Source organism: Microplitis mediator, chromosome 9 (assembly GCF_029852145.1).
Source record: "Microplitis mediator isolate UGA2020A chromosome 9, iyMicMedi2.1, whole genome shotgun sequence".
NCBI lineage: Eukaryota > Metazoa > Arthropoda > Insecta > Hymenoptera > Braconidae > Microplitis > Microplitis mediator.
The window spans coordinates 2794063-2821739 of NC_079977.1; the positions used below are offsets into that span (position 1 = coordinate 2794063).

The 27677-nt window shown below is 29.7% G+C and overlaps 1 protein-coding gene across 5 annotated transcripts in view; it reads right to left on the minus strand.

Annotated features, from left to right (window-relative positions):
• The window catches only part of LOC130674730 (protein kinase C, brain isozyme), a 50990-nt gene that overhangs the window by 1237 nt on the left and 22076 nt on the right, over positions 1–27677 (minus strand). For 2 of the 5 annotated variants that reach the window (XM_057480150.1, XM_057480147.1), the window contains 9 exons: positions 18189–18220; positions 17994–18076; positions 7504–7615; positions 4908–5036; positions 3089–3242; positions 2778–3006; positions 2348–2653; positions 1452–1543; positions 1007–1208 (listed from right to left, as the gene is read on the minus strand). In XM_057480150.1, the coding sequence (XP_057336133.1) occupies positions 1007–1208; positions 1452–1543; positions 2348–2653; positions 2778–3006; positions 3089–3242; positions 4908–5036; positions 7504–7615; positions 17994–18076; positions 18189–18220 (1339 nt within the window). Of the gene's footprint in view, positions 1–1006; positions 1209–1451; positions 1544–2347; positions 2654–2777; positions 3007–3088; positions 3243–4907; positions 5037–7503; positions 7616–14257; positions 14370–17993; positions 18077–18188; positions 18221–19419; positions 19523–27677 lie in introns of those variants that run through there. The other 3 variants (XM_057480151.1, XM_057480149.1, XM_057480152.1) reach the window with 3 other exon arrangements.

The window sequence follows — 27677 nt, forward strand, 5'->3', positions numbered from 1 at the left end:
CATATATATCAGATACGATCATATATGGTCATATAAGTGGATATATGATCATATAATCGAATGCGAACTTAATTATATATATCAGATACGATCATATATAATATTGTTTAAATTTGAATATGATCATATAGAATCAAGTATAATCATATATAAGTAGAAGTATTCATATATGGTCATATAAGTGCATATATGATCATATGTTTGAATGGGAACTTGACCATAGATCATATACGATCATGTATAATACCGTTTAAATTTTAGTATGATCATATAGAATCATATATACTCATATATGATCTTGTGTTCATATATGGTCATAAAAGTGCATATGTGGTCATATATTTGAATGGGAACTTGATCATATATTAAATACGATCGTATATGATCACGTTCAAATTTGAATCTGATCATACATAATCATATAGAATCAGACTTGTTCATATATGATCATAAGTATTCGTTTATCGTCATATATGTGCACATATGATCATATATTTTAATGACAACTTGATCATATATATCAGATACGATTATATATGATCATGTTTAGATTTGAACCTGATCATACATTATCATATAGAATCAGATTTGATCATATATGATCATAAGTGTTCATTTATCGTCATATATGTGCATATACGATCTTATGTTCGAACGGGAGATTGATCATATTAATCAGATACGATCATATATAATCAAATATACATTTGAACTTGATCATACATTATCATATAAAATCAGATTTGATCATACATGATTATGTGTTCATATAGGGTCATATATGATCATATTCATCAAATTGACTTTGATCATGTATATCAGATACGATCATATATAATCATAAGTGGTGATATAAGTGCATATATGATTATATATTTGAATGTGAGCTTGATCATATATATCAGATACGACTGTAATTCGATTTCTTATCATAAAATTAGATGGAATTGTGATTCTATAGGTTCATATATACCCAATTTCAAATTGTAATTAATAATAAAATAACCTCAGGTGCAATGTAATCAGGTGTACCACAAAATGTTTTAGTCGTTCTATCACCGGTAATTCCCTCTTTGCACATTCCAAAATCAGCTATTTTAATATGACCATCCTGATCCAGCAGGACATTGTCTAATTTTAGATCGCGGTAAACTATTCCACGGGAATGAAGGAAGAATAGTCCAATCGCTATTTCAGATGCGTAAAATCTATAAATATACAATACATACATGTGTAAATTTTTTGAGAAATAAATATTTTCATTAAAAATTGATAATATATTTGATCGAGTGGGTGGGTGTGCACCTCGCTGTAAATACATAACGTTATTGTAAAAATAGTTTTTTATTTTTAAATAGTGTGCGGTGCCGGCACCATTATTATTATTGTTAAATCATCTGTACAGTGTTATATGTTATATGTTGTATGTTATATGTACATGATATACTTACACTGCTACAGGTTCTTTGAATTTTCCACACTGTTGAATTTGAAACATAAGATCACCGCCGTTTACATATTCCATAACAAAATATAACCGGTCCTGTAGATTTTTAATAAATTACTCAAATCATTTATCCATCAATTAAAAAATATGTGAAGACACAGAAAAAAAAATTCTTGACCCAAGAAATTTTTTATCGCCCCTAGAAAATTTATGATCCAGAAGTCAGCAGACAATTATAAATTTTCGGTTTTTTTTTTCAACAAATCAATTTTGAAAAAAAAAATTTAAAAAAAAGAAAAACAAAAAAATGCACATGTAGGAAATTAAAAAATCTACAAGTGCATTTTTTCAAAATATTTTTTTTTTTATAATTTGTGGTTTTAAAAAAAATCCAAAAATTATTAGACGTCAGCTGACTTCAGTATCATAAAATTATGATCTTGAAATTAACAGACAATTAAAAATTAATGAAATAAAAAAAAACTAAAAAAATGCACATGTAGAAAATTAAAAAATCTATAGGTGGAATTTTTTGAATATTTTTTTTTTTATAATTTCTCGCTTTTAAAAAAATTCAAAAATTATTAGACGTCGGCTGACTTCAATATCATGAAATCATGATCTTGAAATTAACAGACAATTAAAAATTAATGACATAAAAAAAAACTAAAAAAATGCACATGTAGAAAATTAAAAAATCTATAGGTGGAATTTTTTGAATATTTTTTTTTTTATAATTTCTCGCTTTTAAAAGAATTCAAAAATTATCAGACGTCGGCTGACTGCAGTCCCGTAAATTTTCGTCGGGCAAAAAAAAATTTATTGGAGCGGTAAAAATTTTTTACGTCAAGAAAACAGATTTTTCTGTACAAAATAAATAATAAATTGAATTAAAAATACCATAGTTTGAAAACAGGAATGAAGTTGTACCAGAAATGGTGGCTTGTGAGACAGTGCAAGAACACGTTTCTCCACCATCGTACACTCGACATCGTCGTCTTGAATTATAATATCTTTCTTTAATATTTTAATCGCGTACAACTCGTCCGTACCTTTACGTTCCGCGAGCAAAACTTTGCCGAAACTTCCTTTTCCAAGTACCATAAGAAAATTGAAATCAGACGCTCTTATTAAATCACTTTTACCCATATTGTGAGGTATATCTTTATCCTGAGGGGTTGGCGTTTTCTTCGTCACTGAAGTTTTCTAAATATTTTTTATTTATTAGAAGGGGAGTAAATGGATGCAGAGTCAAAGGAAATTCTAATCCACTCCGGCTTTTTTTATAATATAGTACTAGATTAATATAATAATAGTATAAGTAAATTACCCTCATTTTTAATTTAAGCTCAGCCAAATCTACCCCTTCCTCAGGGACCGGGACATTGTAAAATTCACCCTCTTCTTGCGTAAGAAGCTTATACCATCCATTGGCTGGAGCTTTTATTAATTCCGAAATACCGAAGGACAATGAACCCATAAAATCATTCCTCGATGTTCTGTCCCAATCCCAAACTTCTATTAAAAGCCTTCTATCCTTATCCTCGGCTTTAAGTTCGCTTGAATTTTACGGTTTTTTTTTTTTATTAAATTATTAATATTAAAGTGAAAAAATTTAAAAACTTAATATTCAAATCTTACAAAGTGATTGTCTCATTCCACTCGGGGTTTAAAGATGATTTGATTGTCTTTGTTTTTTTTTTGACTCCATCCGTGTCTGGAATTAATTTAAGCTTTACATAAGGATCTGATAATCCGTTGGGATCCATTGGAATGAGATTTCTTCCTCGCTGAACTAAACATCAGTAATAATTTACATTATTGCAGGGGGTAATTTTTAACATTCACTCAAGTAAGCTAACGGGGGTAGTAATTTTGGTGCTGGTTAGAAGACAATCAATTATGGGATTTTTTTATTCAACGAATTGGTTACAAAAAAAAAGTAAAAAAATGCACGTGTAGAGAAATAAAAAAACTATAAGTCCAAATTTTTTGTTTATTATTTGGCGGTTTTAAAAAAATCCAAAAATTGATAGTCGGTTAACTTTAGTGTAATTTCGGGTAAAAGTTTTTGACCGAAATTATGGAATTTTATAAGAAAAAGCCAAGAGTTGGCCTACAAAAGGATGAGAAGATTAAATTTGGCCGAAACTATAGAATTTTATTCAAAGAGGCCTAAATTTGGTTGAAATTCCTCTGAAGTTGTAGAGTTTCATTGGGAAATTCCGAAAACACGCCGAAACCGTAAAATTTTTTCAAGAAGGCCTAAATTTGGTCGAAATCACTCTGAAGTCGTAGAATTTTATTGGAAAAGACCGAAAATTGGGAGAAATCATAGAATTTTGTTCAAAAGGTACAAATTTGATCGAAATTACGATAAAGTCGAAGAATTTCATTAGAAAAGGCCGAAAAAAGACCGACAAGGCTAAATTTAGTTCGAAACCATAGAATTTCATTCAGAGAGGCCTAAATTTGGTTGAAATTCCTCTGAAGTTGTAGAGTTTTATTGGGAAATTCCGAAAACACGTTGAAACTGTAGAATTTTTTCAAGAAGGCTTAAATTTGATCGAAATTACGCTTAAATCGAACAATTTCATTAGAAAAGACCGAAAGTTGGCTGACAAGGCAAAATTTCGTCCGAAATCATAGAATTTTATCGCTAAAGTCCGAAATTTGGCCGAAATCACGCTGAAGCCGTAGTATTTTATTGGAAAAGGCCGAAAGTTGGCCGAAAAAGAGCCGACAAGGCTAAATTTTGTCCGAAACCATAGAATTTTATTCAAAGAGAAATAAATTTGGTCGAAATCACTCTGAAGTCGTAGAATTTTATTGGAAAAGACCGAAAATTGGCCGAAATCATAGAATTTTATTCAAATAGGCCTAAATTTCATTGCAATCACGATAAAGTCGAAGAATTTCATTAGAAAAGGCCAAAAGTTGGCCGAAAAAAGGCCGACGATCCAAAATTTGGCGAAAACCATAGAATTTCATTTCAAAAGTCCGAAATTTACCCAAAATCACGCTGAAGTCGTAATACTTTATTGAAAAAAGCAAAAAGTTGGCCGAAAAAAGGTCGATAATTCAAAATTTGGCCAAAACCATAGAATTTCGTTTCAAAAGTCCGAAATTTACCCGAAATCACGCTGAAGTCCTAGAATTTTATTGGAAAAAACCGAAAATTGGCCGAAAAAAGGCTGACAAGACAAACTTGGCCAAAACCATAGAATTTAATCTCAGGAAACCGAAATTTCGATAGAATATTTAAAGAAGCTTAAAGTTGGCCGAAAAATTGAATCGCCCTATTTACGACCAAATTTCGCTCATTTTCCGGCCTATCTAGTTTTCGGTCTTGTGTTCATCACCTGGGCCTTTTTCCCCAAAAAAATAGTAATGTTACTTCTTTGGCTTGAAACTTTTTACCCGGGATAATTAATTTAACTTAGTAAATTTATAAAATTACCTTCAATAGTGAGTTTGTTTGCAATACAAGTGATATGTAATGCAATGCGCCCACGTCTTTCTGTGTGATCGCACCCGCAAAGATTTGGTACACTCTCTTCACATCTTTTATGGACGTTCATGTCACATGCTATCAATTAAAATCGTCAATTACTTTCTTTGTTACTAAATTCCAACTTAAAAAAAAAAAAATATCAGTAATATATATAAATATATCAAGTATATTATCTGTAACAACGAAAGAATAATTTTTTTTGTATAAAAATAAATAGATATATATAGACTGGACATACTTGTCGTTACATAGCAAGTTTAGTTGTTACAATAAAATTGAAAGTGACATTAATCAATTACATTCTATAGAATTACGTAAACAAGGTCGTCACATGGTTAAGGGGAATGCTGGGTACTGACAGAGAAAAAACATTTTAGTGAATTTAAAAGCGGAAGGGTGAGAATAAATATAAATACGAGTATGGAGGTATATAATAAAACTTTATACATTACATCATATATGTATATATTTATGATATAAATAGTGCACATGCATATATGTTGTGCGTAAGGTGTTAATGCAGTTAATCGATATTTTAACTACATTACATTAGTGGCAAAAAAAACTAACGTATTATTATATTTTTTTAAAGTCGTATATAAATTTTTAACTTTAAATTTCAAAATTCTAGTCTTTTTTTTCAAAAATCGGCATAATGAAAATTATGTCTCTCGATAATATAAAAAAATTTCATTTTTATTTCCAAAAATTTTTGTATCGCTAAAAGTTTCATTTTAATGAGCCTCGATATTTAGTGATTTTTGGAAAATATCAAAATTATTATATTTGGAAATTTTCTGAATTTGTACGCGATATCAAAAAATTAACTATTGATATTAAATTTTTTTTTGCACGTAATGAAATTTATTTTAATAAAAACAATAAATTGTTTGATTTTTGAAAATTATTGACCTCGGAAAATGGCCCAGTCATGCTGATTTTTGGTAAAAAAGTATTAAGATCCGTGATACTGCAAAATTTTCAGACGGCATTTGAAAAAAATTATTTTTTTCTTCCGCCACCTTAATACAGTTGACTGCCCGTCATAAGCCTCTTCTATTGAACCAACAGTTACTGAGTTTAAACCAACCCTCACTTAACCACTATTTTGAAATTCGTACCCACCAGCCCGTTGTAAGCCTCTGATAAAATTTTCAAAATTATACACTGAAAAAAATAATCGGTAGCAGCTACCGAAAAATAATCAGTAGCTGCTACCGATCATTTTGGTAGCAGTTATCGATTTTTCTTCGGTAGCTGCTACAGACTTCAATCGGTAGCGGCTACCGAAATAATCAGTAGCCGTTACCGATCTGTTTTCAGTAGCCGTTATCGGTTAATTCGGTAGCTGTTCCCGATTTTTTTGGTATCAGTTACGTACACATACACACGATTTCAATCGGCAACTGCTACCGAAATAATTGATAAGAGCTACCGATTATTTCAGTAACAGCTACCGATAATTTTCGTAGCAGTTATCGATTTTTCTTCGGTAGCTGCTACAGACTTCAATCGGTAGCGGCTACCGAAATAATCGATAAGAGCTACCGATTATTTCAGTAACAGCTACCGATAATTTCGGTAGCAGTTATCGATTTTTCTTCGGTAGCTGCTACAGATTTGAATCGGTAGCTGTTATCGATTATTTCGGTAGCTGCTACAGACTTCAATCGGTAGCGGCTACCGAAATAATCGATAACAGCTACCGATTATTTCAGTAACAACTACCGATTATTTTGGTAGCCGTTACCGAAAATTAATCGGTAGCTGCTACCGATTATTTTTTTCAGTGTATACTAAAAAAAATGTATGAAGAAAATTCACTGCCTTAATTTCCCAGAGATTTTGCTCGGTAAACACGAGAAAAATCGAGACAAAAGTGTGTGATTAAAGTCTTATAACGAGTAATCGGGAACGATAGTAAACGCAGAGTGGCGGGAAAACTTAAATTCAAAAAAAAATTTTCCCTACGTCCCCTAGACCGACTTATGGCGGGTAGTCGACTGTATGCTGTAATTAAAATATTAATGCAAATATATAAAAGTTAAAAAAGCGATGTATCAAAAAATTTATAAAATATCGATTAACGATACTTATATATACATATACATATAAACCAATAAAATATATTAAAAATAAAAAACGTTTCCTTCAATAATTCTTTACCCCAAGTCCGTCTATGACGCATATAATTAATAATTTCATGTAGTACGTAGACATTGATATTTATTTATTGAAATGAGCTAAAAAATTTATCTGCCGCTGATGAAATTCTCTAGAGGATACACGAATGATAAATAAAATCTAGTGACATCGTGCATATATCTAGTATATCTATTATATCTTCTAATGTTTTGCGTATAACAAGTCTATGGAAATGGGATTTCGCAATGAGAAGCCTTTCAAAATATATCTATATCTATATCTATATATTTATAAATTAATTTTGTTGCGCATGATTGCGATGATTCCTTAGTTTTATTAATATTATTATTATTTACTTTGCCACTACCACCATATTGTTTCAATTCTTGTTAACTACCTGAACACTTGAGCCCTTGATGTGCTATACCATGAAGCATCGAGCCGCAATGATCGCAGAAAGTCGGCGTCAAGTATGTGAAAACATCCCATTTGTGTGCTGTTTTAGCCGCCTGAGAACACAAAATTACAGGGCCCAAAAAAAAGCCCATTGTTTTTTTTCTTTTTTGCTTCTTATTTCTTTGGTTCTTTGGTGTACTGATGTATGAATGGAGACAATTGCAATAGGATTTGTAATTTAAGGAAAGTTTGGATACTCAACATTCTGTTATATTTTATCCTAATTAATTATATTTTAAGAATTTACTTCATATATTATTTTTAAAGACATTCATACTTGCATCACACGTGTATTATTGTTTAATATTTTTTTTATCATCTTCTTAATCACTACAGTAATTAATAGATAATTATAGTAATCATTTTTATTTACAACCTTACACCTGTAAATATAGATGTTCAAATATTACCCATAAGACATTAAGGTAAATTAATATATAATTTATAATCATAATTATTTATAAAAAGTATACTGGGTGTCTATTAAAACTTATTGTTACTAAAAACGTTTGATTAAGAGAAATCTGTACGGCTACCGTAGAAATCCGTACGGCTAAAGTAGTCAAATTTCGATGAATGATTCATTTTTTTCTAAATAGTGTTTTAGAAATTTTTTTCTATATCAATTAAGCGGACACGTTTACGAATTTCTGTACCAATGCGTACGGCTATCGTAGCGATCCGCACTTCATTCGTACAAATCTACAAGGCTATAATAGTGATTAGTAGATTTATCAAAGATACTCATAGGCTACAATGGAAATCCGTACGGCTACAGTTTTACTCCGCATGAGAATAGTAGTATTCCGTACGGCTATAATAGCCATCCGCACGGCTTAGTACAGTCCAATTTCAATAACTAGTTATGTTTGTATCAGATACACGACCGAATTAGTATTTAACTATCAATTTTCGTGCGGCTATAGTCGAAATCCGTGCGGCTATCGTAGAACTTCGTAAGGATATAGTCGTAATCTGTACGGCTATGGTGGAACTTCGTATGGCTGTAGTAGGAATCTGTATGGCTACAGTAGAAATCTGCGCGGCTATAGTCGAAATCTGTGCGGCTTCAATAGAACTTCGTATGGCTATATTCGAAATCCGTACGGCTATAGAAGAACTTCGTATGGCTATAGTCAAAATCCGTGCGGCTATAGTATAAATTAGTAGAAATCTGTATGGCTAGTGTAGAAATTTGCGCGACTATAGTTGAAATCCGTACGGCTATCGTAGAACTTCGTATGGCTATAGTCGAAATAAGTACGGCTATAGTAGGATTCGTATGGCTATAGTAAAAATTCGTTCGGCTATAGTAAAACTTCGTATGACTACAGTGAAACTTCTTATGACTACAGTAGAAATCTGCACGGCTATATTCGAAATCCGTACGGCTATAGTATAAATTAGTAGAAATCTGTATGGCTATTGTAGAACTTCGTATGCCTAGTATAAATCCATACGGCTTAGTACAGTCAAATTCCAATAACTAACCGCTGGTGCATTAATAAGAAAACCGAACTAGAATTTAACCATAAATTTCCGTACGGCAATAGTATAAATTCCATCGCTATGGTAAAAATCCGTAGGGCTATAGTAGCTGTATCTTTACTTCCGCTCGCATTAAATAACTTCTTTTCATGTCCAATACACCTCGGCGGGTTTATTTCTAATTAAAGATCGTACAAACCAACTAACACAATTTCCGGCGTATATTATTGTATATAAACGATAATAATAGGTACGCTCAAGTTAGCTTGGCTAAAATTTTAATGTTTACGTAATCTATATAATATAAAATGGAATGTTACCGGCAGTGTGTGATTGCGAAAGATGATCCGCTCAATTCGATTGACACGACATAAATAAAAAGTTCAAGGTTAAAGAAGCCATTCTGCATTTTATATTTTTACTTCACTAATAATTAATTAATGTTTCAATATAAAATGTCATATTTATTTTTCTCAAGATGACATATGATGTAATAATCAGACATGTTTTTCATGTTTATGAATATTTTGCTGCTTTAATTTCTTGTTCGTACAAAAACATAACCTATTTTTTTTTTTTACAAAAGAAAAACAATGAAAGCATTTCTCTCGTGTCCTAGTTTTATGGCGAGACTTGTCTCTTGGCCCACTGCCCTAATAAGACTTTACTAGCCGATGAAAAGAGTAGAGGGTGTAGAGAATAAATCCCGGTCATATATATGTATATATATTTTTTTCTTTTGGCTTTTGCTATTTCAACTATTGCTTTGTTCACTTTTTGCACATAAGGGCTTATAATAAATTATTTATGAATTATTTTTTTTGTCTTTATGTCCAGTTGAATAGACCCTTGGCTCTTACAGTAACAGCTAAGCATCAATAATAGCTAAGTAGTAAAATAAAGCGATAGAGAGTACGTGAGATGTAAGCTAAGTAAAAAAAGTATAACTTTAAGAGTTTTATTTTTTATTAAATGAATACCCAGCAATTTAGCTCTAATTTATAGTTTTATACATTTAAATTTTTTGTTCGCTCCCACTTAAAACTTTAAAACTTAAACTCTACAAGTTATCTTTTCATATTTTTTTATTATTCTACAAGTTATTTAACTCAATCTTATATTTTTTACTCGTATTTTCATAACAACTTGTCTAATTATTCATTGTTATAACTTTGTATTATATTATGTTCTATGAAAATTATAAATAGCGCCTGCGTTACTAATCCTGATAAAAATATATAAACTTAAACTTGAAAATCAGACCTCAAACGCGCGTGTTGTAATTAAAATTATAAATTCAGTGAAGGTTTTTATTATATTTTTAACTCATATTTTTTCATTTAATTAACACGTGATATTTTTAAGGGGGATAGCCACTGTGAAATTTAAAAAAAAAATTTTTTTTTTTTTTTTATTAAATCAAAGAGTATATGTTCAAAAATATGTATCTAAAGTTTTATATAAAAATTCCGAATATTTTTCAAGTTATAGTCATTTTTGTGACAGCGCGTCAACTGACCGTTGCATCGACTAAAAACTTTGAACGCATTTTTCTCGAAACTACTTTTTTTGAACTGGTGGCATCTGTAATTTGCATAAATATAAACCGATTCGCAACTTTTTTTTTTGCCGTATTCGTCTATTCAGTAGCTAAAGTTGCACGTAGGGGATTTTGAAAATTTTGATTTTTAAGATTTTTTAGGGCTGTTTGAATCCAAAAAAATGAGAAAAAATAACGAAAAAATTTTTAATATGTCGCCATTTTTTTTCAAATCCAAATTTTCAAAATCCCCTATGTGCAACGATAACCACATGCATACAGATTACAACGCCGTTTGGTTTTTTTGTTTCTGATAATCCGTTTTTGAGTTAGAGATGATACCGTGGTGGGGGAAATTTTTTTGTTGCTCTAGAAAAATGCTTATAACTTTGTAACAACATGATATTTTTTAATGAAAATTTAGGAGAATTATCTTCAATGTATACTTTAGGAAACAAAAAAAAACCCGATCCCCAAATTCCTTTATTATTCCAGACAAAAAAATTCCCGAAAATCACCTATTTTTTCGATCCTCACAGTGGCTATCCCCCTTAAGACAAAGTCTTATCAGTAATTATTATTTTATTGGCAGAAGAAATAAACCTAAAATATTATTAAACTTTGCTATTTAATGAGAAAGTTAATTAATAATTAATTTTAATATGATAATTTTTAAATTAATAACTGATTGACTTAAATATTAAATTCTTAATCAGTATGTCTGTAATGTCATTTTAAACTTTTAAAAATCACCCGCCTTTTTTTAAAACCCGCCATTTTTTAAACCGCAGCGCCAATGCCGCCGGTGCTCGGCCGAAAGCAGAACCATTGAAAAAAATAAATATGTCGGGTAATTTTGTGACGAACCCTCGGTTTTAAATTAAATATATTTATTATAATTAAACGAAAAGGATTTAAGTTGGGATAATAAACAGAGTTATCTTGTACGGAAGTAAAAAGCTGATGCTAAAATAATCAGGTCGATTAATTTGGTCTTTCGGAAGATATCGCGTCTAGTCACATACGAACTGACCGGCCGACACGAATGAAAATAAAAATATTATTTTATTTTTTACTATCGATATCTAAATAAATCGAGGTAAAACTCTGCCAGGCTTGTTCATTAGGATCCTCTTTGTGAAAGCCTGCTTGTTACAACTATATCACTGTACCTCATAAATTTTAAATCACATTTAGTGTCAGTGTTTACGCGCGAAATTTCCTAGCCGCGAATAAACTAAAACTATTTTAGCTATTAAATGTTTTTTTTTTTTTTTTTTAATTCGACCTATGAAAAAATAGTTTTACATTTTTTTTCCAAGGTCAGGTGTCGTGATATATAAAATATAATCATTTACGTAATTCCTTTAGCACATCAGCAGCTATTGTTCTTTTTTAAGTACGAGTAGCAATGAGAGTCTCAAGCACGGAATTGCCCTTTAAATAAAAGTTAAATGAAAAAAGAGTAACACATCTATACATATCATCATCTCTCATATATTTTACACCTCAGGGTCTGCTTGTGACCCGTTTCATAAAAATTAAGTTGATGAGTCTGCTGAGTTTTGTGCGACGATAAATCTTGCCGGGATGTCAAGTATCATTACTTGTTTAATTTTTTTTTCTTATATATGTATATATATATATATATATATATATATATGTATGTTATAAAAAATTTTAACATTAATTAAAAGCTTTTCAGTCCGATCGAGCTCAAGATGTTGAGTATTTAGTTCGAGGTTAAGTGACGATAAAAATTCGATCGATATTCCATATAATGCCATATTCAAGAGAAATAAGAATGACGCGATAATCGATTTAATCAAGGCTTCATTTTTTACTTTCATATATATATTTATACCGAGCACTATATTTCTTAAATAAAAAATCGTATCAAATTTTTTTTACCCTCGTATTTTTTTTTATAATACATCCGCGATGTTTTAAAAATGTTTGCTCTTATTATTATTATTGAAAAAAAAATGTATGATGGAAAAATAATATGAGAAGTATTGAATACGGAGACTGATATTTAATATATATTTTTATTAAAAATATTATTTTCTTTCCGTGTTTTTTTTTCTTTTCTTTAAATAAATGGTTGTAAAAATATATAGAAATACAAGACCACACATACGTACATACATTTAACAAATCGAGATAATATGTGTACATAAATATGAAAAATATATTTTATAAAATTTTCGTAAAAAAAAAAAAAAAACAGTTTAAAACTTATGAGTAAGGACAAGATTTTTGCCTTAACTTCGAAATGCATGGTTACAATATTTAATATTACGGCGAAAATATTGGTCTTGTGAAAAAACTTTTCAAACAAAAGTTGTAGGAAATTTTATTTACTAGGGAAAATGTCTCTTATGATTTTTTTATACGACCAATATTTTCGCCGTAATTCTAAAATTGAGATTCATAATGAATTATTCAAATTTTTGGTGATTATGAAAATCTTAATTTTGAAATTACGGTGAAATTATTGGTCGTATAAAAAAATCATAAAAGACATTTTTTCTAGAAAATAAAATTTCCTACAACTTTTATTTGAAAAAATTTTTCATACGGCTAATATTTTCACTGTAATTCCAAAATTGAGATTCATAATGAATTGTTCAAATTTCCGATAATTATGAAAATCTTAATGTTGAAATTACGACTTTCTTTTTAGTCCTAAGAAAAAATTGTAAGAGACATTATTTTTGTAAAATTGAATTCTGAACAACTTTTAGTCGAAAAATTTTTTCATACGGCTAATATTTTCCCCGTAATTCCAAAATTGAGATTCATAATGAATTATTCGAATTTTTGATAATTATGAAAATCTTAATTTTGAAATTACGGTGAAATTATTGGTCGTATAAAAAAATCATAAGAGACATTTTCTCTAGGAAATAAAATTTCCTACAACTTTTATTTGAAAAATTTTTGGATACGGCCAATATTTCCACTGTAATTCCAAAATTTGTAACAATTAATTATTAATTGTTATTTTGAAATAAAAGCAAAAATCCTGGTCCTATGAGATTAACTTTTTTTTATTGAATATTTAAGACAATTAACGTCTAATTTTGACATATATTTTGTATGAAAATATATGACAAAATATTTAATTATATTTTTAAAAAATTTTCCAAAACCGCGAGATTTAAATTCAGCAAAAAAAACGAATTTTGAACTGTGTAACAAACATATTTTTTTATCCACGAAAATATATAAAAAACATATATTTATGTACATATATACATTAAACGATATTTATAAATATCAATAAATAATTCAGGAAAATAGCAGTAATATTTACATGTCAAATTGTCACACAAAAACACAACTCATAAATTATGTGTCAGGTCAATAAAAAAAAACGATTAGTCGAATTAACGATAATTCGATTTAAAAAATAAAGTTTTAGTATCGTCAACTTTATTTTCCATACAATTATAAGAAAACGTAAGCGAATATTAAGAGAGTCAATAATTAAGTACATAATAAAATGCTTAAAGTGAAGATTTCAAAAAATTTACTCAGTGACGAAAAAGAGTTTTTAAGTATAAATATATACGTATTATATATATTTTTAAAAAAAGCAACACCCATGTAAAATAATAGTGGCGGTTTAAATTTATAATTTAGGCTTTTACAAAACCAATACCTTGGCATTTCATGCCCTGGTGGATGACACCATAGAGTAGACTACCGCAGTGGTCACAGAAGGTGGGGCTGTTGTAGGTGTGTTGCTTGAAGTGATGCTTCGTCCGTGTATCCTGCGTTACGTCATTATTATATCGTGCATACACGCATACACATACGTACAAACATACACACACACATTACATGTTACATATATTTATGAAAAATAGGAAAGGATGGGAAATAATCACGGATGAGATGGGAGTTTTCTTTGCGACTCAATGAAATGATATATCATTAATATATATATTAAACGCATGCACAGTTATCCTGTTTTATCATTTCTGTAAACCGCGAACCCTGTGGCCGATTATCGACAACCCGGTGTTCAGTCGAATTCCTTTAAGTCAGAACTTCCCCTTAGTCTTGACCCCCACTACGAGCTACGCAATCTCCCACCTGTATATATTTATATACCGTCATTCCGTAAATGTAAGAGCGCATGCGCTGTAGTTTACTGTTTAAAGAAGAAGGGGAAGTCGATAAGTCGGAAATTTCTGCGCCTCCGTAGACTAAATGTCCGAGTTAATGGGCCTCATCACAAGTTCAGCGCAAGCGCATCCGCAATGTCCGTGTAAAAAAAATTAGTTCAAAAAAATTCTGCATGTGGAACTTCTAAACATGAGACAGATTAGAACTCGAATGGAACTTTTTTGGAACGTTAGTAATTTTGATGGTAAATGAAAAGTTTTTATGAGTGAATTTAGAGTCAAAAAAGAACGTTCTTAGAAATTTTTGGAATTTTAAATGGACATTCCAAAAAAGTTCCATAATCACCACTTTTGGCCTTTTTCGAAAGCTAAAAAAGACGTTCCAAAAACAGTCAAAAATGGTTCAAAAATCGTTACTTTACAACCTATTATAGAACTAAAGTAGATGTTCCAAAAACATTCCAAAAAAGTTCCAGAATCACCACTTTTGACTTTTTATGGACTAAAAAAGGCGTTCTAAAAACTTTCCAAAATCACTTCTTTTGCATCTTTTGTAGAATAAAGACGTTCCAGAAACATGCCAAAATAGTTCAAAAATCACTACTTTTGAATTTTTTATAGAACTAAAAAAAACGTCCATAAAAAATTCCAAAAAAGTTCCAAGAACGTTCTTTTTTTACTCTAAATTCGCTCATAACAACTTTTTTTTTACCATCAAAATTACTAACGTCCCAAAAAAGTTCCATTCGAAGTTCTAATCTGTCTCATGTTTAGAAGTTCCATATGCGGAACTTTTTTGGAATTTTTTTTACACGGGTGTTTTAAAGGCGGCAATTCAAAAGTCTTGGACTTTTTTCATACAAATTGCAGAGCACACATACACTTACACTGATCATAGACATATAAAGTCCGAAAAACATGGCGGATATCGAGACATGCGCACTGAAAATTTTTAATTTCCTATGGAATTCGACTGTACGTTCATAAATAAGAATGCAGTGATATAATGAGCTCATAATGACACTTTTAAAGCCATTATTGAATACTTTTGTACATGTACTCTACTATTGCAAAGTTTGATGCCAATTAATTTTAGAACCAATTGTTAATTAGTTGTTCATATTTTATATTAAGCGCAAATTATCACTATCGCTTAACGACCACCGTGACTTCGATTTACAGGATTGGTTTGATAAATCAGGATAACCAGACATGCGTTGAATAAAGTAATGCGTAACACGTGGACTGAACTATTGTCCGTCAGACGCAATGTCTAGCTTACGACTCGTGCGCTTGACGAGTAATGGCTGATTTAGTCCACTCGTTACGTAATGTACTAATTTAAAATTATAACTGGGCAGTAAAAAAAATTTTTGAAAAAGCGTTGGCTGTTAAAACTTCAAAACGTGACATGAGAAACTTTAAATTTTAAAATTTTGAAAATTCCCGGGAAAAATTGATGATTGGCTTAAAATTATTAAAATAATATAAATATATGGGTAAAAAAATTTTTTTTTCGGTTTGAAACGTCAAAAGTTTAAAAAAATGCAAATAAAATTCCTTTGAAGTGAAATTCCGGAAGGGGTTAAAAAAAAAGTTTAATCTGAATCGTGTCACGTTCACTGTTCACTATAAATTTTTTCACAGGTTAATTACTAACAAGTGACAAATCTCTGGTTTAAAGTTTGTTGATAATTATATTAATATAATAATTAATGACTACTTGAAAGTTGTGGAGTTAATATATGTACTGATATATTAATTATTCAGCAGTATAAAGTAAATCTGTTGGGAAAATTAAAGTTTCTACAACCATCTCCCGTTCTATCATGCGCGAGTTTATTTATCTTATAGTTATAAGTAAATTAATGTATGGATTATATTTACATACTATACTAAGTTTATATTTGTTTAAGATAAAGAATAATTATTATTATGATTAGAGATAAATATCTAGAGATGGCTGATATTTATCAGTTTAAAATTTAATTGATCCAGAGATTTGTTATTAAATTTAATTAATCAGCAATTTATATAAAAAAAAATTATCTACTAAGGATTTGAATATTTGCTTATTAAGCGGCGACGTCATCGTTTTTTAATCAGATACTGATAATGAATAATAATATGGAAAATAAAATCTCGGGTATGAATGAGAAATTAATGAATTAAAATTTTTTATATGCAATAGGGTGTTTAAAAAAAAAAAACAATTTTTTATTTTTTTTAATGGTATCCAAAAATTGAAAGTATAACTAAAAATAAAAATTTTGGTTCCATTCCGAGCTCTAAATAATGATATTAAGGTTTGCCTCAATCCATTTTTCTATTTTCCATTTAAATAACGCGGGAAAAAAAATTTTTTATTTTCAGAATTTTCCAGCTCATAAGCCAATCAATGGATTTTTATGCACAACAAATGTTTTTGTAGGAAATTGAACGCTCTACAAAAAAAGTCTCTTATCATTTTTTGATAAATTCCACTGTTCAAAAGTTATTTAAGCTTCAAGTCAAATTTATAGTAAATTTTGAGATTTTTTTATTTTTCCGGCGAAACTATCAGTCTTATCAAAAAATATCATAGGAACTTTTTTGTAGATAATTTTATTCCTTACAAATTATTACGAATAAAGTTTTTCGAAATTCTGCGTTGTTTTCAAGTTATATCCATTTCAATGTCAAGCTCTTAAAAAAATAGATTTCTGATTAATTTTAAGAGCTTGACATTGAAATGAAAATAAATTGAAAACAATGCGGAATTTCGAAAAATTTTATTCGTAATAATTTGTAAGGAATAAAATTACCTACAAAAAAGTTTCTATGACATTTTGTAATAAGACTGATAGTTTCGCCGAAAAAGTGAAAAGATCTCAAAATTTACTATAAATTTGACTTAAAACTCAAATAACTTTTGAACAGTGGGATTTATCAAAAAATGATAAGAGACTTTTTTTGTAGAGCGTTCAATTCCCTACTCAAAGTTTCATTGCGCATAAAAATCCGTTGAGTGGTCTGTAAGCTAGAAAATTCTAAAAAAAAAAAAATTTTTTCCTATGTTATTTAAATGGAAAATAGAAAAATGGATTGAGGCAAACCTTAATATTATTATTAAGAGCTCGGATTGGCACCAAAATTTTCATTTTCAGGTATACTTTCAATTGTTGAATACCAAAAAAAAATTTGTTTTTTCTGAAACACCCTAATATGCAATTATTGTTATCAATTAATGACTGGGGTAAACGGTGAAGTAAAAAAAGTCGGACTTACATCGGAGTCAGCTCCTTTGTCAGCACCAGGACACGTAAATGAAACATATTCATGGCACCGTTTATGAACTACAAAACTACAAACTGAAATGTTAAAAAAATTTATTGGTAATGACTAAAAATATATAAATTAGTACATATAGTAGAGCTGTGATTGTATTGTTTTTTGACTAATGAAAAAAAAATGTATAGTAACCTTGGCACTGGTATCCCTGTTTTCCGAAGCCCCTGTAACATAAAAAAATTCTTTTATAAGAAAAGTCATAAATTTATTTATTTTGTGGGAGGATTTTTTTTTTGAATTGTAGTAGGATTTAACGTAAGCCCGGGATACGGATTCTGCTTCTTAAGTCTGATCCCTTTAATAATTTCCTATACAATATTATTTCCTGCAGGATTTCTGTCGCGGAAATATTAAAAAAAAAATATTGCGAAAGCGCTGAGGGTTCTTTACTGTCGCTCGATTTTTTTCGGGTGCTTCAGTGACTTTCAATCGGCTCTGCACTTTTTGAAGTATATTATAATAGAATGACATATCATATAGAGAATTTATTAAGGAATAATTGTAATACATAGAGTTGATTCCTTAAGATGTATTTTTAAAATAAATAATTTAGTTGAGGGGATCTCTGATGTCTTGTGATCGCGATAACTCACGAATAAAACGGCTCACGGACCTAATTTTTAAACTTCCCGCCATGAAAATTTAAAATTTAAAAAAAGAGAAGTTATAGGTTTCGGTCTGATTTTCGAAAATTGAGTTTTCTACAATAAAATAAACATTTTTTGACTTTAGATAGAGCTAAAAAATTTGCCAGTCAAAATAATTTCGAGTTTTCTAAGCTCGAAAAAAGCGGTAAATTTTTGGGTTGGCCAATAGGGTCAACCGTTTTTCAGATATCTTTTTTTACTAGCATTAGTTTGGTGACAAGAATCCTTTCGTTAACCGACATGAAAATTTTGTGAATTTTCGAGATGTAGATATATTTCTTGTATAAAAATATATATCAGAATATGAAAAATAAGTATGTCATGTTGGTACTTATTTTAAAGGGCGTTTAATTTTCGAGTAGTCTACGAGCTCAAAGTGATCAATTTCCAAGTTTTGATGAAACTGTTACAGATCTTAATTAATAAAATTATTAATAATTTTAATTATGATTGTGAATGTAGCAGACACTTGGAAATTTTTGAATAAAAAAAAAGAAGTTAAATAAAAATTAAAAATACATATTTCGATAATTAAAAAATTGGAACGCGCATTTTTTTAAATTCCATTATTTTAATTAATTCATTTATTTATTTAGAATTAAGAAATTGTTACATATCTGCTACAATCGCACTCATTTTTAATTAATAATTAATTAATTAATAATAATAGATATTAATTATTAAACTTATTAATTATTATTATCATAATAACTTACTTATAATTTTTTTAATACTCAGTAATTAATTAAATAATAATTGTCGCTAATTTTTCCACATATATATTCATAAATCATTAGTATCAACCCTTGTAATTAAATCCTATTAATTATTTATATTTTACTACTTTCATTGGTTCATATTTTCGAATAAATTAATTATCTTGTATTAAAAAAATAAACAAACGTGTCAGATTTGTTTACAGTCGCCATTTTGAACAGCGCGCCCTCTTCAAAATTACGCGGGAGGATTTGAAATTTAATTTTGCCAGTAAATATATAAAATAAATTTGAAAATTAACATAAACAATTTTATTATTGTCAGAATTTTAATCCATAATTATAATGAGTGAATAAAAAACTAATCAATAATTTTTTTTTGAATTTACTCACTCTTCCCGCCATTTTTATTTTCCGCCAGTGCTAGTGCATTCAATGAAGATACAAATAAAATTAAACATCTAAGCATTCACTAAAAAAATTCAATTCTCACAACTTATTAATCACCAAATTATGTAATCACTTAATTTAATTATTTATAATAAAAGAAAACATTTAATTATTTTTATTCCCGTTTGAAAATTCCGCCAAACATGGCGGCGCAAAATAACCCGAGAACTCCGAGAGCTAAGCTGGCACTGAATTTAATTTATTTAATAACTTACACTCACGGACGTACATAAATTAATATCACAAAATGTTCATGATTTGAAAAAAAAATTATTTAAAATTAATGTACACTAATAATCGAGTGTCGCAATAATTATAAGAATTATTTAAACTGAATAAAATGACGACAATGAGAGAACGTCAGCCGGGAGAAGAACAGACCCAGTGTTTCTGCGCATGCGCGCCTCCATTTAATCTCTACTGCGCAGGTCGTACCAACCGCACTCACAACTGCGCAAGTATTCTGGGTCCAACTTCACATCGCCACCATCGTAATGACGCCGGTCGCGTCTAGCTCGTGATTAATTAAATAAATAATAGATTTTCGCAATGATATTTATTAAAACAAGTGTCTTTAAATATTATTTGACGGCCATTGAACATTTTGTGATAATAATTATATCAGTGTGCAAAATATAAGTAGTAAAATAATTCATTCGAATAAATCGTGTCTGTGCTTCCAGTGTGAAGCTATCGGTGTTCGTTGTCGTTCGTTTTATGAATTTAAAATCAGTGAAAATAAATTTTATTAGTTATTAATTATATGGAAAAGTATTGAGGACTTATCAGTGAATATTTTATTGTGAGTGAAGTGTTTTTTTTTTTCAAGTGATGTGAAATTTTTTTTTTGTTCGTTATTTTTAAAAATCATCCTGAAGTTAACAGACAGTTGATAATGTTCGGATTTTTTTAGAAACTAAAAATTATAAAAAAAAAAAAAAAACTAAAAATATGCACATCTAGGAAATTTAAAATACTATAGGTGCAATTTTTCAAAATATTTTTTTTTTATAATTTATCACTGAAAAAAATCAAAAAATTATTAAACGTCTGCTAATTTCAGTATCATGGTTAGCTATGGTATCATTTCTTTTTTTAAAATAAAAAATCGTGGTTATCTTTTGTTAATTTAAATTGTGCAAAGTGTCTGTGATGTAGTGAAGTGTTCAGTGCTAGTGTAAAGTGTTGCTGATAGCTGATGCTGATAACTTCCAAGTTCCTGAGCAAAATCATCTGGCATCGTCTGGTGGGGAAATAGCAGTTAAGTGACGTTTTTTAGCTGCAATACACTTGGAGCAATTTAATTCAAATCTCCAAGTGTATTAGGACACCCTTCTGCATATTATTTCCCTGCCAAGGTTTGTTCAAACACTCAAGTGTTTTTTTTTTTAAATATTTTAAATATTTTTCAATCCAATTTTGCCGCCATTTTATTTTAACGTACGAATTTTAATTTGTCACCAATATTCAATCTCTAGCGTCTCTAGCTCTCGCTATGTGACAATGCTTGGCTAGACCTAGGGCTAGAGCATCTCCAAATGCACCCAATAAATCATTCGCTGTAATTTCAATTATAAGTTCATTTGAATTGAATTTCAAAAAAATAGAAAACTCGTTTCCGAATAGTCGAATAATAAGAGGACATTCTGTTGTCCTGGTGATGACGCTAAAGTTAGCTGACGTCTAATAATTTTTTATTTTTCTTACAAACGATAAATTATAAAAAAAAAAAAAAGTTTTTAAAAAGTTGCACCTATTTATGGTTTCTCCTACTAGAGGACATCATAATAAACAAAAAACGTTTGTATTGTGATGGGTTATTTTCAATAGGAGCAAAGTTACAGGCGCCTCTACACAGAATGACATAGAGAGAGGCATCTTCCCCCATGATCACTTATTGCCAAATGAGTCTGAACTCATAAAATAAATTATTCCTAGGACTTTTTATGGTTTCTTCGGTTAGAGGACACCATAAGGAACAAAAAACGTCTATATTATGATGAGTTATTCCCAACAGAAGCAAAGTTACAGGCTGCTCTTCTTATAAATTCCAAGGTCGAGTCATCCTAATTTATCCTCGTTTATCTTCATTTATCCTCATAAGGGTCTAAACTCAAAAAATAAATTTTTCTTAGGACTTTTTATGGTTTCTCCTGATAGGGTACATCATAACAAACAAAAAACGTTTTTATTATGATGGGTTATTCCCAACAGGAGCAAAGTTACAGGCCACTTTTCATGAATAGTCATCCTCATTTATCCTAATTTATCTTCATTTATTCTCATAAAGGTCTAAACTCATAAAATAAATTTTTCTTAGGACTTTTTATGGTTTCTCCTGATAGGGTACATCATAACAAACAAAAAACGTTTGTATTATGATGGGTTATTCCCAACAGGAGCAAAGTTACAGGCCACTCTTCATGAATAGTCATCCTCATTTATCCTAATAATTTATCTTCATTTATCCTCATATGGGTCTAGATTCTAAAAATAAATTTTTCCTAGGACTTTTTATGGTTTCTCTTATTAGAGGACATCATAATAAACAAAAAACGTTTGTATTGTGTTAGGTTATTCCCAACAGGATCAAAGTTACAGGTCACTCTTCATACGAATTCCAGGACAAAGCTATCCTCATTTATCCTCATAAGGGTTTAAACTCGAAAAATAAATTTTTCCTAGGACTTTTTATGGATTCTCCTACTAGAAGACATCATAACAAACAAAAAACGTTTATATTATGATGGGTTATTCCCAACAGAAGCAAAGTTACAGGCTGCTCTTCATATGAATTTCAGGATCGGGCCATCCTAATTTATCCTCATAAGGGTCTAAACTCAAAATAAATTTTTCTTAGGACTTTTTGTGGTTTCTCCTACTAGAGGGCATCATAGTGAACACAATAATTCTTGTCATAACAATATAAAAATAGTTAACGCTTATAGATATACTTTTTAGTGTGACAATTACGGTTAATATGTCGTTATTCTTTGTCCGCAAGCGTCGACATCTATAATGTGCTGGACCCGATTAAATCAGCTTCAATGAACAAATCGATAACATTTCAAGGTTCGCCAGTCGATAATTCTGCTCAGTTACCGCATATATTATAACTATCATCTTAAGTTTTTTTTTTTTTTTTTTTTTTACTATTTTTTTCCTCGCTAATTGCTCCGTCCGTCATGTGCGTCGTCTAGGTATTTTTGTCTCCAACAAAAAAATATATATTTATTAACAAATATATATCTTTACCTTTTTATTTATTCTACTGGAAATTCATAACATATATATCTATTTTTTCTTTGTATAAATATATTAACGATAAAAAAAACTTTTGTCGTGTGTATGACATAAAAATTTGTGAAAAACTGGATTTAGCAATATGATACTCATCAATATAGATATATATAAATATATATAGTCGCTTGAGAGCTTACAATCCTCCTTTTACTCTAGATTTTTTTTTTTATTGAAATAAAAAAAATATCCAATAAATTTTTTTTTTATTAAATCCACGGAATTATTGTTTGGGTTTCAACGAGAGGATAGAGAGACTTTTTTATGGTAAATTTTAAAAAATCTCCTTGTGATAAAATTTTTTTTATCTAAAAATTTATGATCCTAAAGTTAACGGACAATTGACAATTTTCGAATTTTTTTTCAATACATAAATTACGAAAAAAATAATGAAAATAAAAATACGCACATGTAGAAAATTTAAAAAACTATAAGTGCAATTTTTAAAAATATTTTTTTTTTTACAATTTATCACTTTGAAAATAAATCCAAAAGTTATTAGATCTTGGCTAAAAAAATAAAAATTATGATACTGAAGTCAGCGGACGTCTAATAGTTTTTGGATTTTTCTAAAAACGGTAAATTTAAAAAAAAAAATATTTAAAAAAATTGCACCTACAGTTTTTTAAATTTTCTACCTGTTCATATTTTTAGTTTTATTTTTTTTTTTAAATTAAATTATTTAAAAAAAAATTTAAAAATTTTTAATTGTCCGCTAATTTCAGGATCATTAAAAATTTATGTCTATTACAAATTCGTGTACACAAAAAAAATATGTCTTGGCACAAAAATTTTTTTCTCATCTCGAAAATTTTTTTTTTCGCTCCAAAAAAATTTTTTTTTCAATTTATAATAAAAAAATTTCTTGTGGTGAGTAAAAATTTTTTGCGCCAAGAAATCTGTTTTTTCTGTGTAGATTTTACATATTTATTTATAGAAAAAAAATATATATGATCTATAAATATAATAAATGAATAATTAATGACGTAATAGAACAATGATAATTTCCTGTAACATTATTTCTGCGGTTCCTGTCTAAATATCCTCTGGCCTTGTTCTGCACCTATAAGTACATATATATATACATCATATATTGGTTGTTTCCTCTCTATCCTGGTACGGTTATACAATTGCAGCGGCAACCGAGTAGCAAAGTGGTTGGTTGTCCCGGGACACGGGGCTCGGGTCGTCATCCCCAAGCGTGACCCACCCGCGAGTGAAGCTGCCCCAACCCCCTGCCACCCAATGGCCTAGACTATTACTCGGATATGGTGGTGGTGTACGGGTGCGGCTGTTTGTTCGCATGAAAATCCACTCAGGCATATTCAATACACGATAAAACACTAGTCACTAAACATTTATATATTTTATTTAAAGTATAAATCAGGAGTGAGCAAAAATAAAATATAAATAATGAATAAGACCGTCGCCGTTTGTCATGAATTTGTTAAAAGTAAGTGACGAGGGTTGTAATTAAATTTATTATTTAAAATTTCGGTTATGATTATTTCGCTGCAGCCGATTATACCCAAGGGTATAAGCAGCGAAAACATCTGAAGGGTTGCTGCGCAGTAGTAAAGGAAACAGTAGGAGGCTACAATGTAAATCTGTGATTAGCCTAGATATATATGTACATCAGTTGTTCATGAGCTTATGTAGAATAAAGGGAACTTTGTCTGATTCTTTTTTTTTTTTATTTTATATTTTTATTTATAGTCTGGACTTGTTATTTTTACTATTATCACTCAAGCCTTATCATTATTTTTTATTATCTAATATTAAATACATGTGATAAATTATAAAAAAAATTTAATTGGTAGTACAGTTTTCAAAATTTTAATTTTAATCCGTAAATATATGATAAATATATAACTGCCGCGCTTATAAAAAAAAATATCAGTAGGAAAATATCCGAGGACAAAAATATCCGCGGGCAAAATTTGTAATTCTTACAATTCTACTATTGCGAACACAAGAAAATCTGGCAAACATTAAATAGTATATACACGGGTAAATTATTGGGATTTGAAATACTGGTGTCATAGTAAAGCCGGACCATGTTGGCCATCCACAGAAATTAAAATAAACACATGGAAAAAATGTACCTGAAGATCGGAACGTTTTTCGCGCAATGAAAAAAAAAACTATTGATAGTAAAATTCTACTGGATGACTAGATTTCTGAAATTTTTCACATATATATATTGGTTTGTCAGTCGGAAATCTTAGACCACCCCGAACTTCCGGAACTATTTCTTAAGCAGTCGAATTACATAAATTTAGTTCATTTTCGTTGCACGAAAAACGTTTCGATCTTCAGGTACATTGGAAAAATTACTAGAGCCGTAGTAAAAGTACACAGAGAAATTATAATTACAATAAAATAGGGCTCAGAGGTTCAAAATAGGACCTAATTTTAATTTTCGTGATCCTATATTGAACCCCAAAGTACTGAAAACGGAAATTTGCACTTTAGGGACCAAAACCGGACCGAATTGAACATGGAAACAGACTGTATTTTGAGCCTCCAAGTCCGAAATAAATCCGACTTTAGAAGGTTCAAAATTGGCTCTAAATTTCGACTTGGGATACTCTTGTTTGAAACGCTATGGTGTAGAAAAGCTGGACCACGTTGGCCACCTGCAGAAAGTGAAATGAACATGTACGCATGGAAAAATTACTATTTGGCCATAGTGAAATTGACAATGGTTACAGTAATTTTTGATGATCGCTTCAAGTTTATTATGGCCACCCTGGTGGAAATTTTTCGGACTTTTCTCTGAATAACTCTGAAAAAGTCTTTAGAACTTTAGAACTGAATTTTTCAGAGAAAATTCCGAAAAATTTCCACCAAGGCATAGTAATTTTTCCATATGTTTATTTCAATTTTCATCAGGAGACCGACATGGTCCGGCTTTACTATGACACCATAGCATTTCAAACAAGAATAATTTCTCCATGTACTTTTACTATGGTCATAGTAATTTTTCCATGCATTGATTTCAATTTCAATTTCTGCAGATGGCCAACATGGTCCGGCTTTACTATAACACTATAGCAGTTCAAACACGAAAAATTTCTGCCTGTAATTTCTATAGATTAGATTTTTTATGTCTATTCGGGATTATTTTGCCCCGGATATTTATTTTTTGACGGAACCCAAATATCCAATAATTCAAAATTTTTTATTTATTTGAAAAATTTACGTATCAGATTTTTCAATCAGAAAATTACCACACTACTGTATATATATACATATATACAAAACTTTTGGCAAGCGCTAACACGTGCAGGCGTTGTATGATAAAACTTATGTATGCAAAAGTAGTTTTCAAACTCGAAAAAAATTAATTCCAATTTTTCACGAAAACTGTAACTTGAAAAATGGCACAGCTGTAACTATCATGCAAATTTAAAGTCAAATAACAATAATATCATTAAAGCTGTGCGGTTCCCAAATTAATGATCCGGTGCACAAAATTTCTGACAATTAAAACTTCGATACTTTTGTCCCAGGGCTTATTTAGGTTTCACTCGTAAAATTTGGTGACAAAGTTTCCAAATAATTTCGTGTCGTAAGTTTTTGAAATTTTTTACGAAACTTTAGGGAAATAATTTCTGGAGACAATTAAAATTGAACGTATCATTATTATTATTATTATCTAGTAGTATAAAGTATTATCTAGTTGAGCAGTTGAGTTAGTAGTTGGTGATATGTAACTCTTTCACTTGCTCAAGTTGCATCAACAACAAAACTTGAGTTCTATTCTATTGAATTGTATTCTACTCGGCTACTATACCATTCATTTAGCAATCAATGTCACTTCCATTCCAAAACTTGACAGTGTGTAATGGGAACGATATTGCTAAATCGAATTTAAAGTTTCTCATCGTACAGTGTACTCTAGTAACCTGTCGCTCTAGTAGTTGATCGGAACCTGTCAATATCTATGAGTGTCTTTTGCTTTTACCGACTAGACGGGCTCTCTATCTCATCACTGATCCCTTTGTCAGCCCATTAACACTCACTCTAAATTACCCTTAATTAATATTGACGTTAAATTATTTTATCATATATACTTAGAAGTCATGTTCTTAATAATTATATCACATTTTTAACTTCACGGAAAAAAATGATGCTCAGAATTTTAATAGTTTGCAGTTTATTTTTGATTTAAAATTAGTATATTTGTATACTAATATGAAACCAGGATCATTATATATTACAAAACGGCTATTATTTATATTAAAATTTGATACACATAGAAGAGAAAAATTTGTAATTTCGTATATTAAAATTAATATGAAAAAGAATCGATAAATTGGTATCTAGTTATTTATTACTATTCAAATAAACATAGAAAAATTTTAAAAATCCACTAATTTTAAGTGAATATTCACTAATTGTCAATGCTACAATCGTACCACGCAGAATTAGTGAATATTCACTAAATGAATATGTGAATATTGGAATTCACTGATTTGATAAGTGAATATGAGAATCCACTA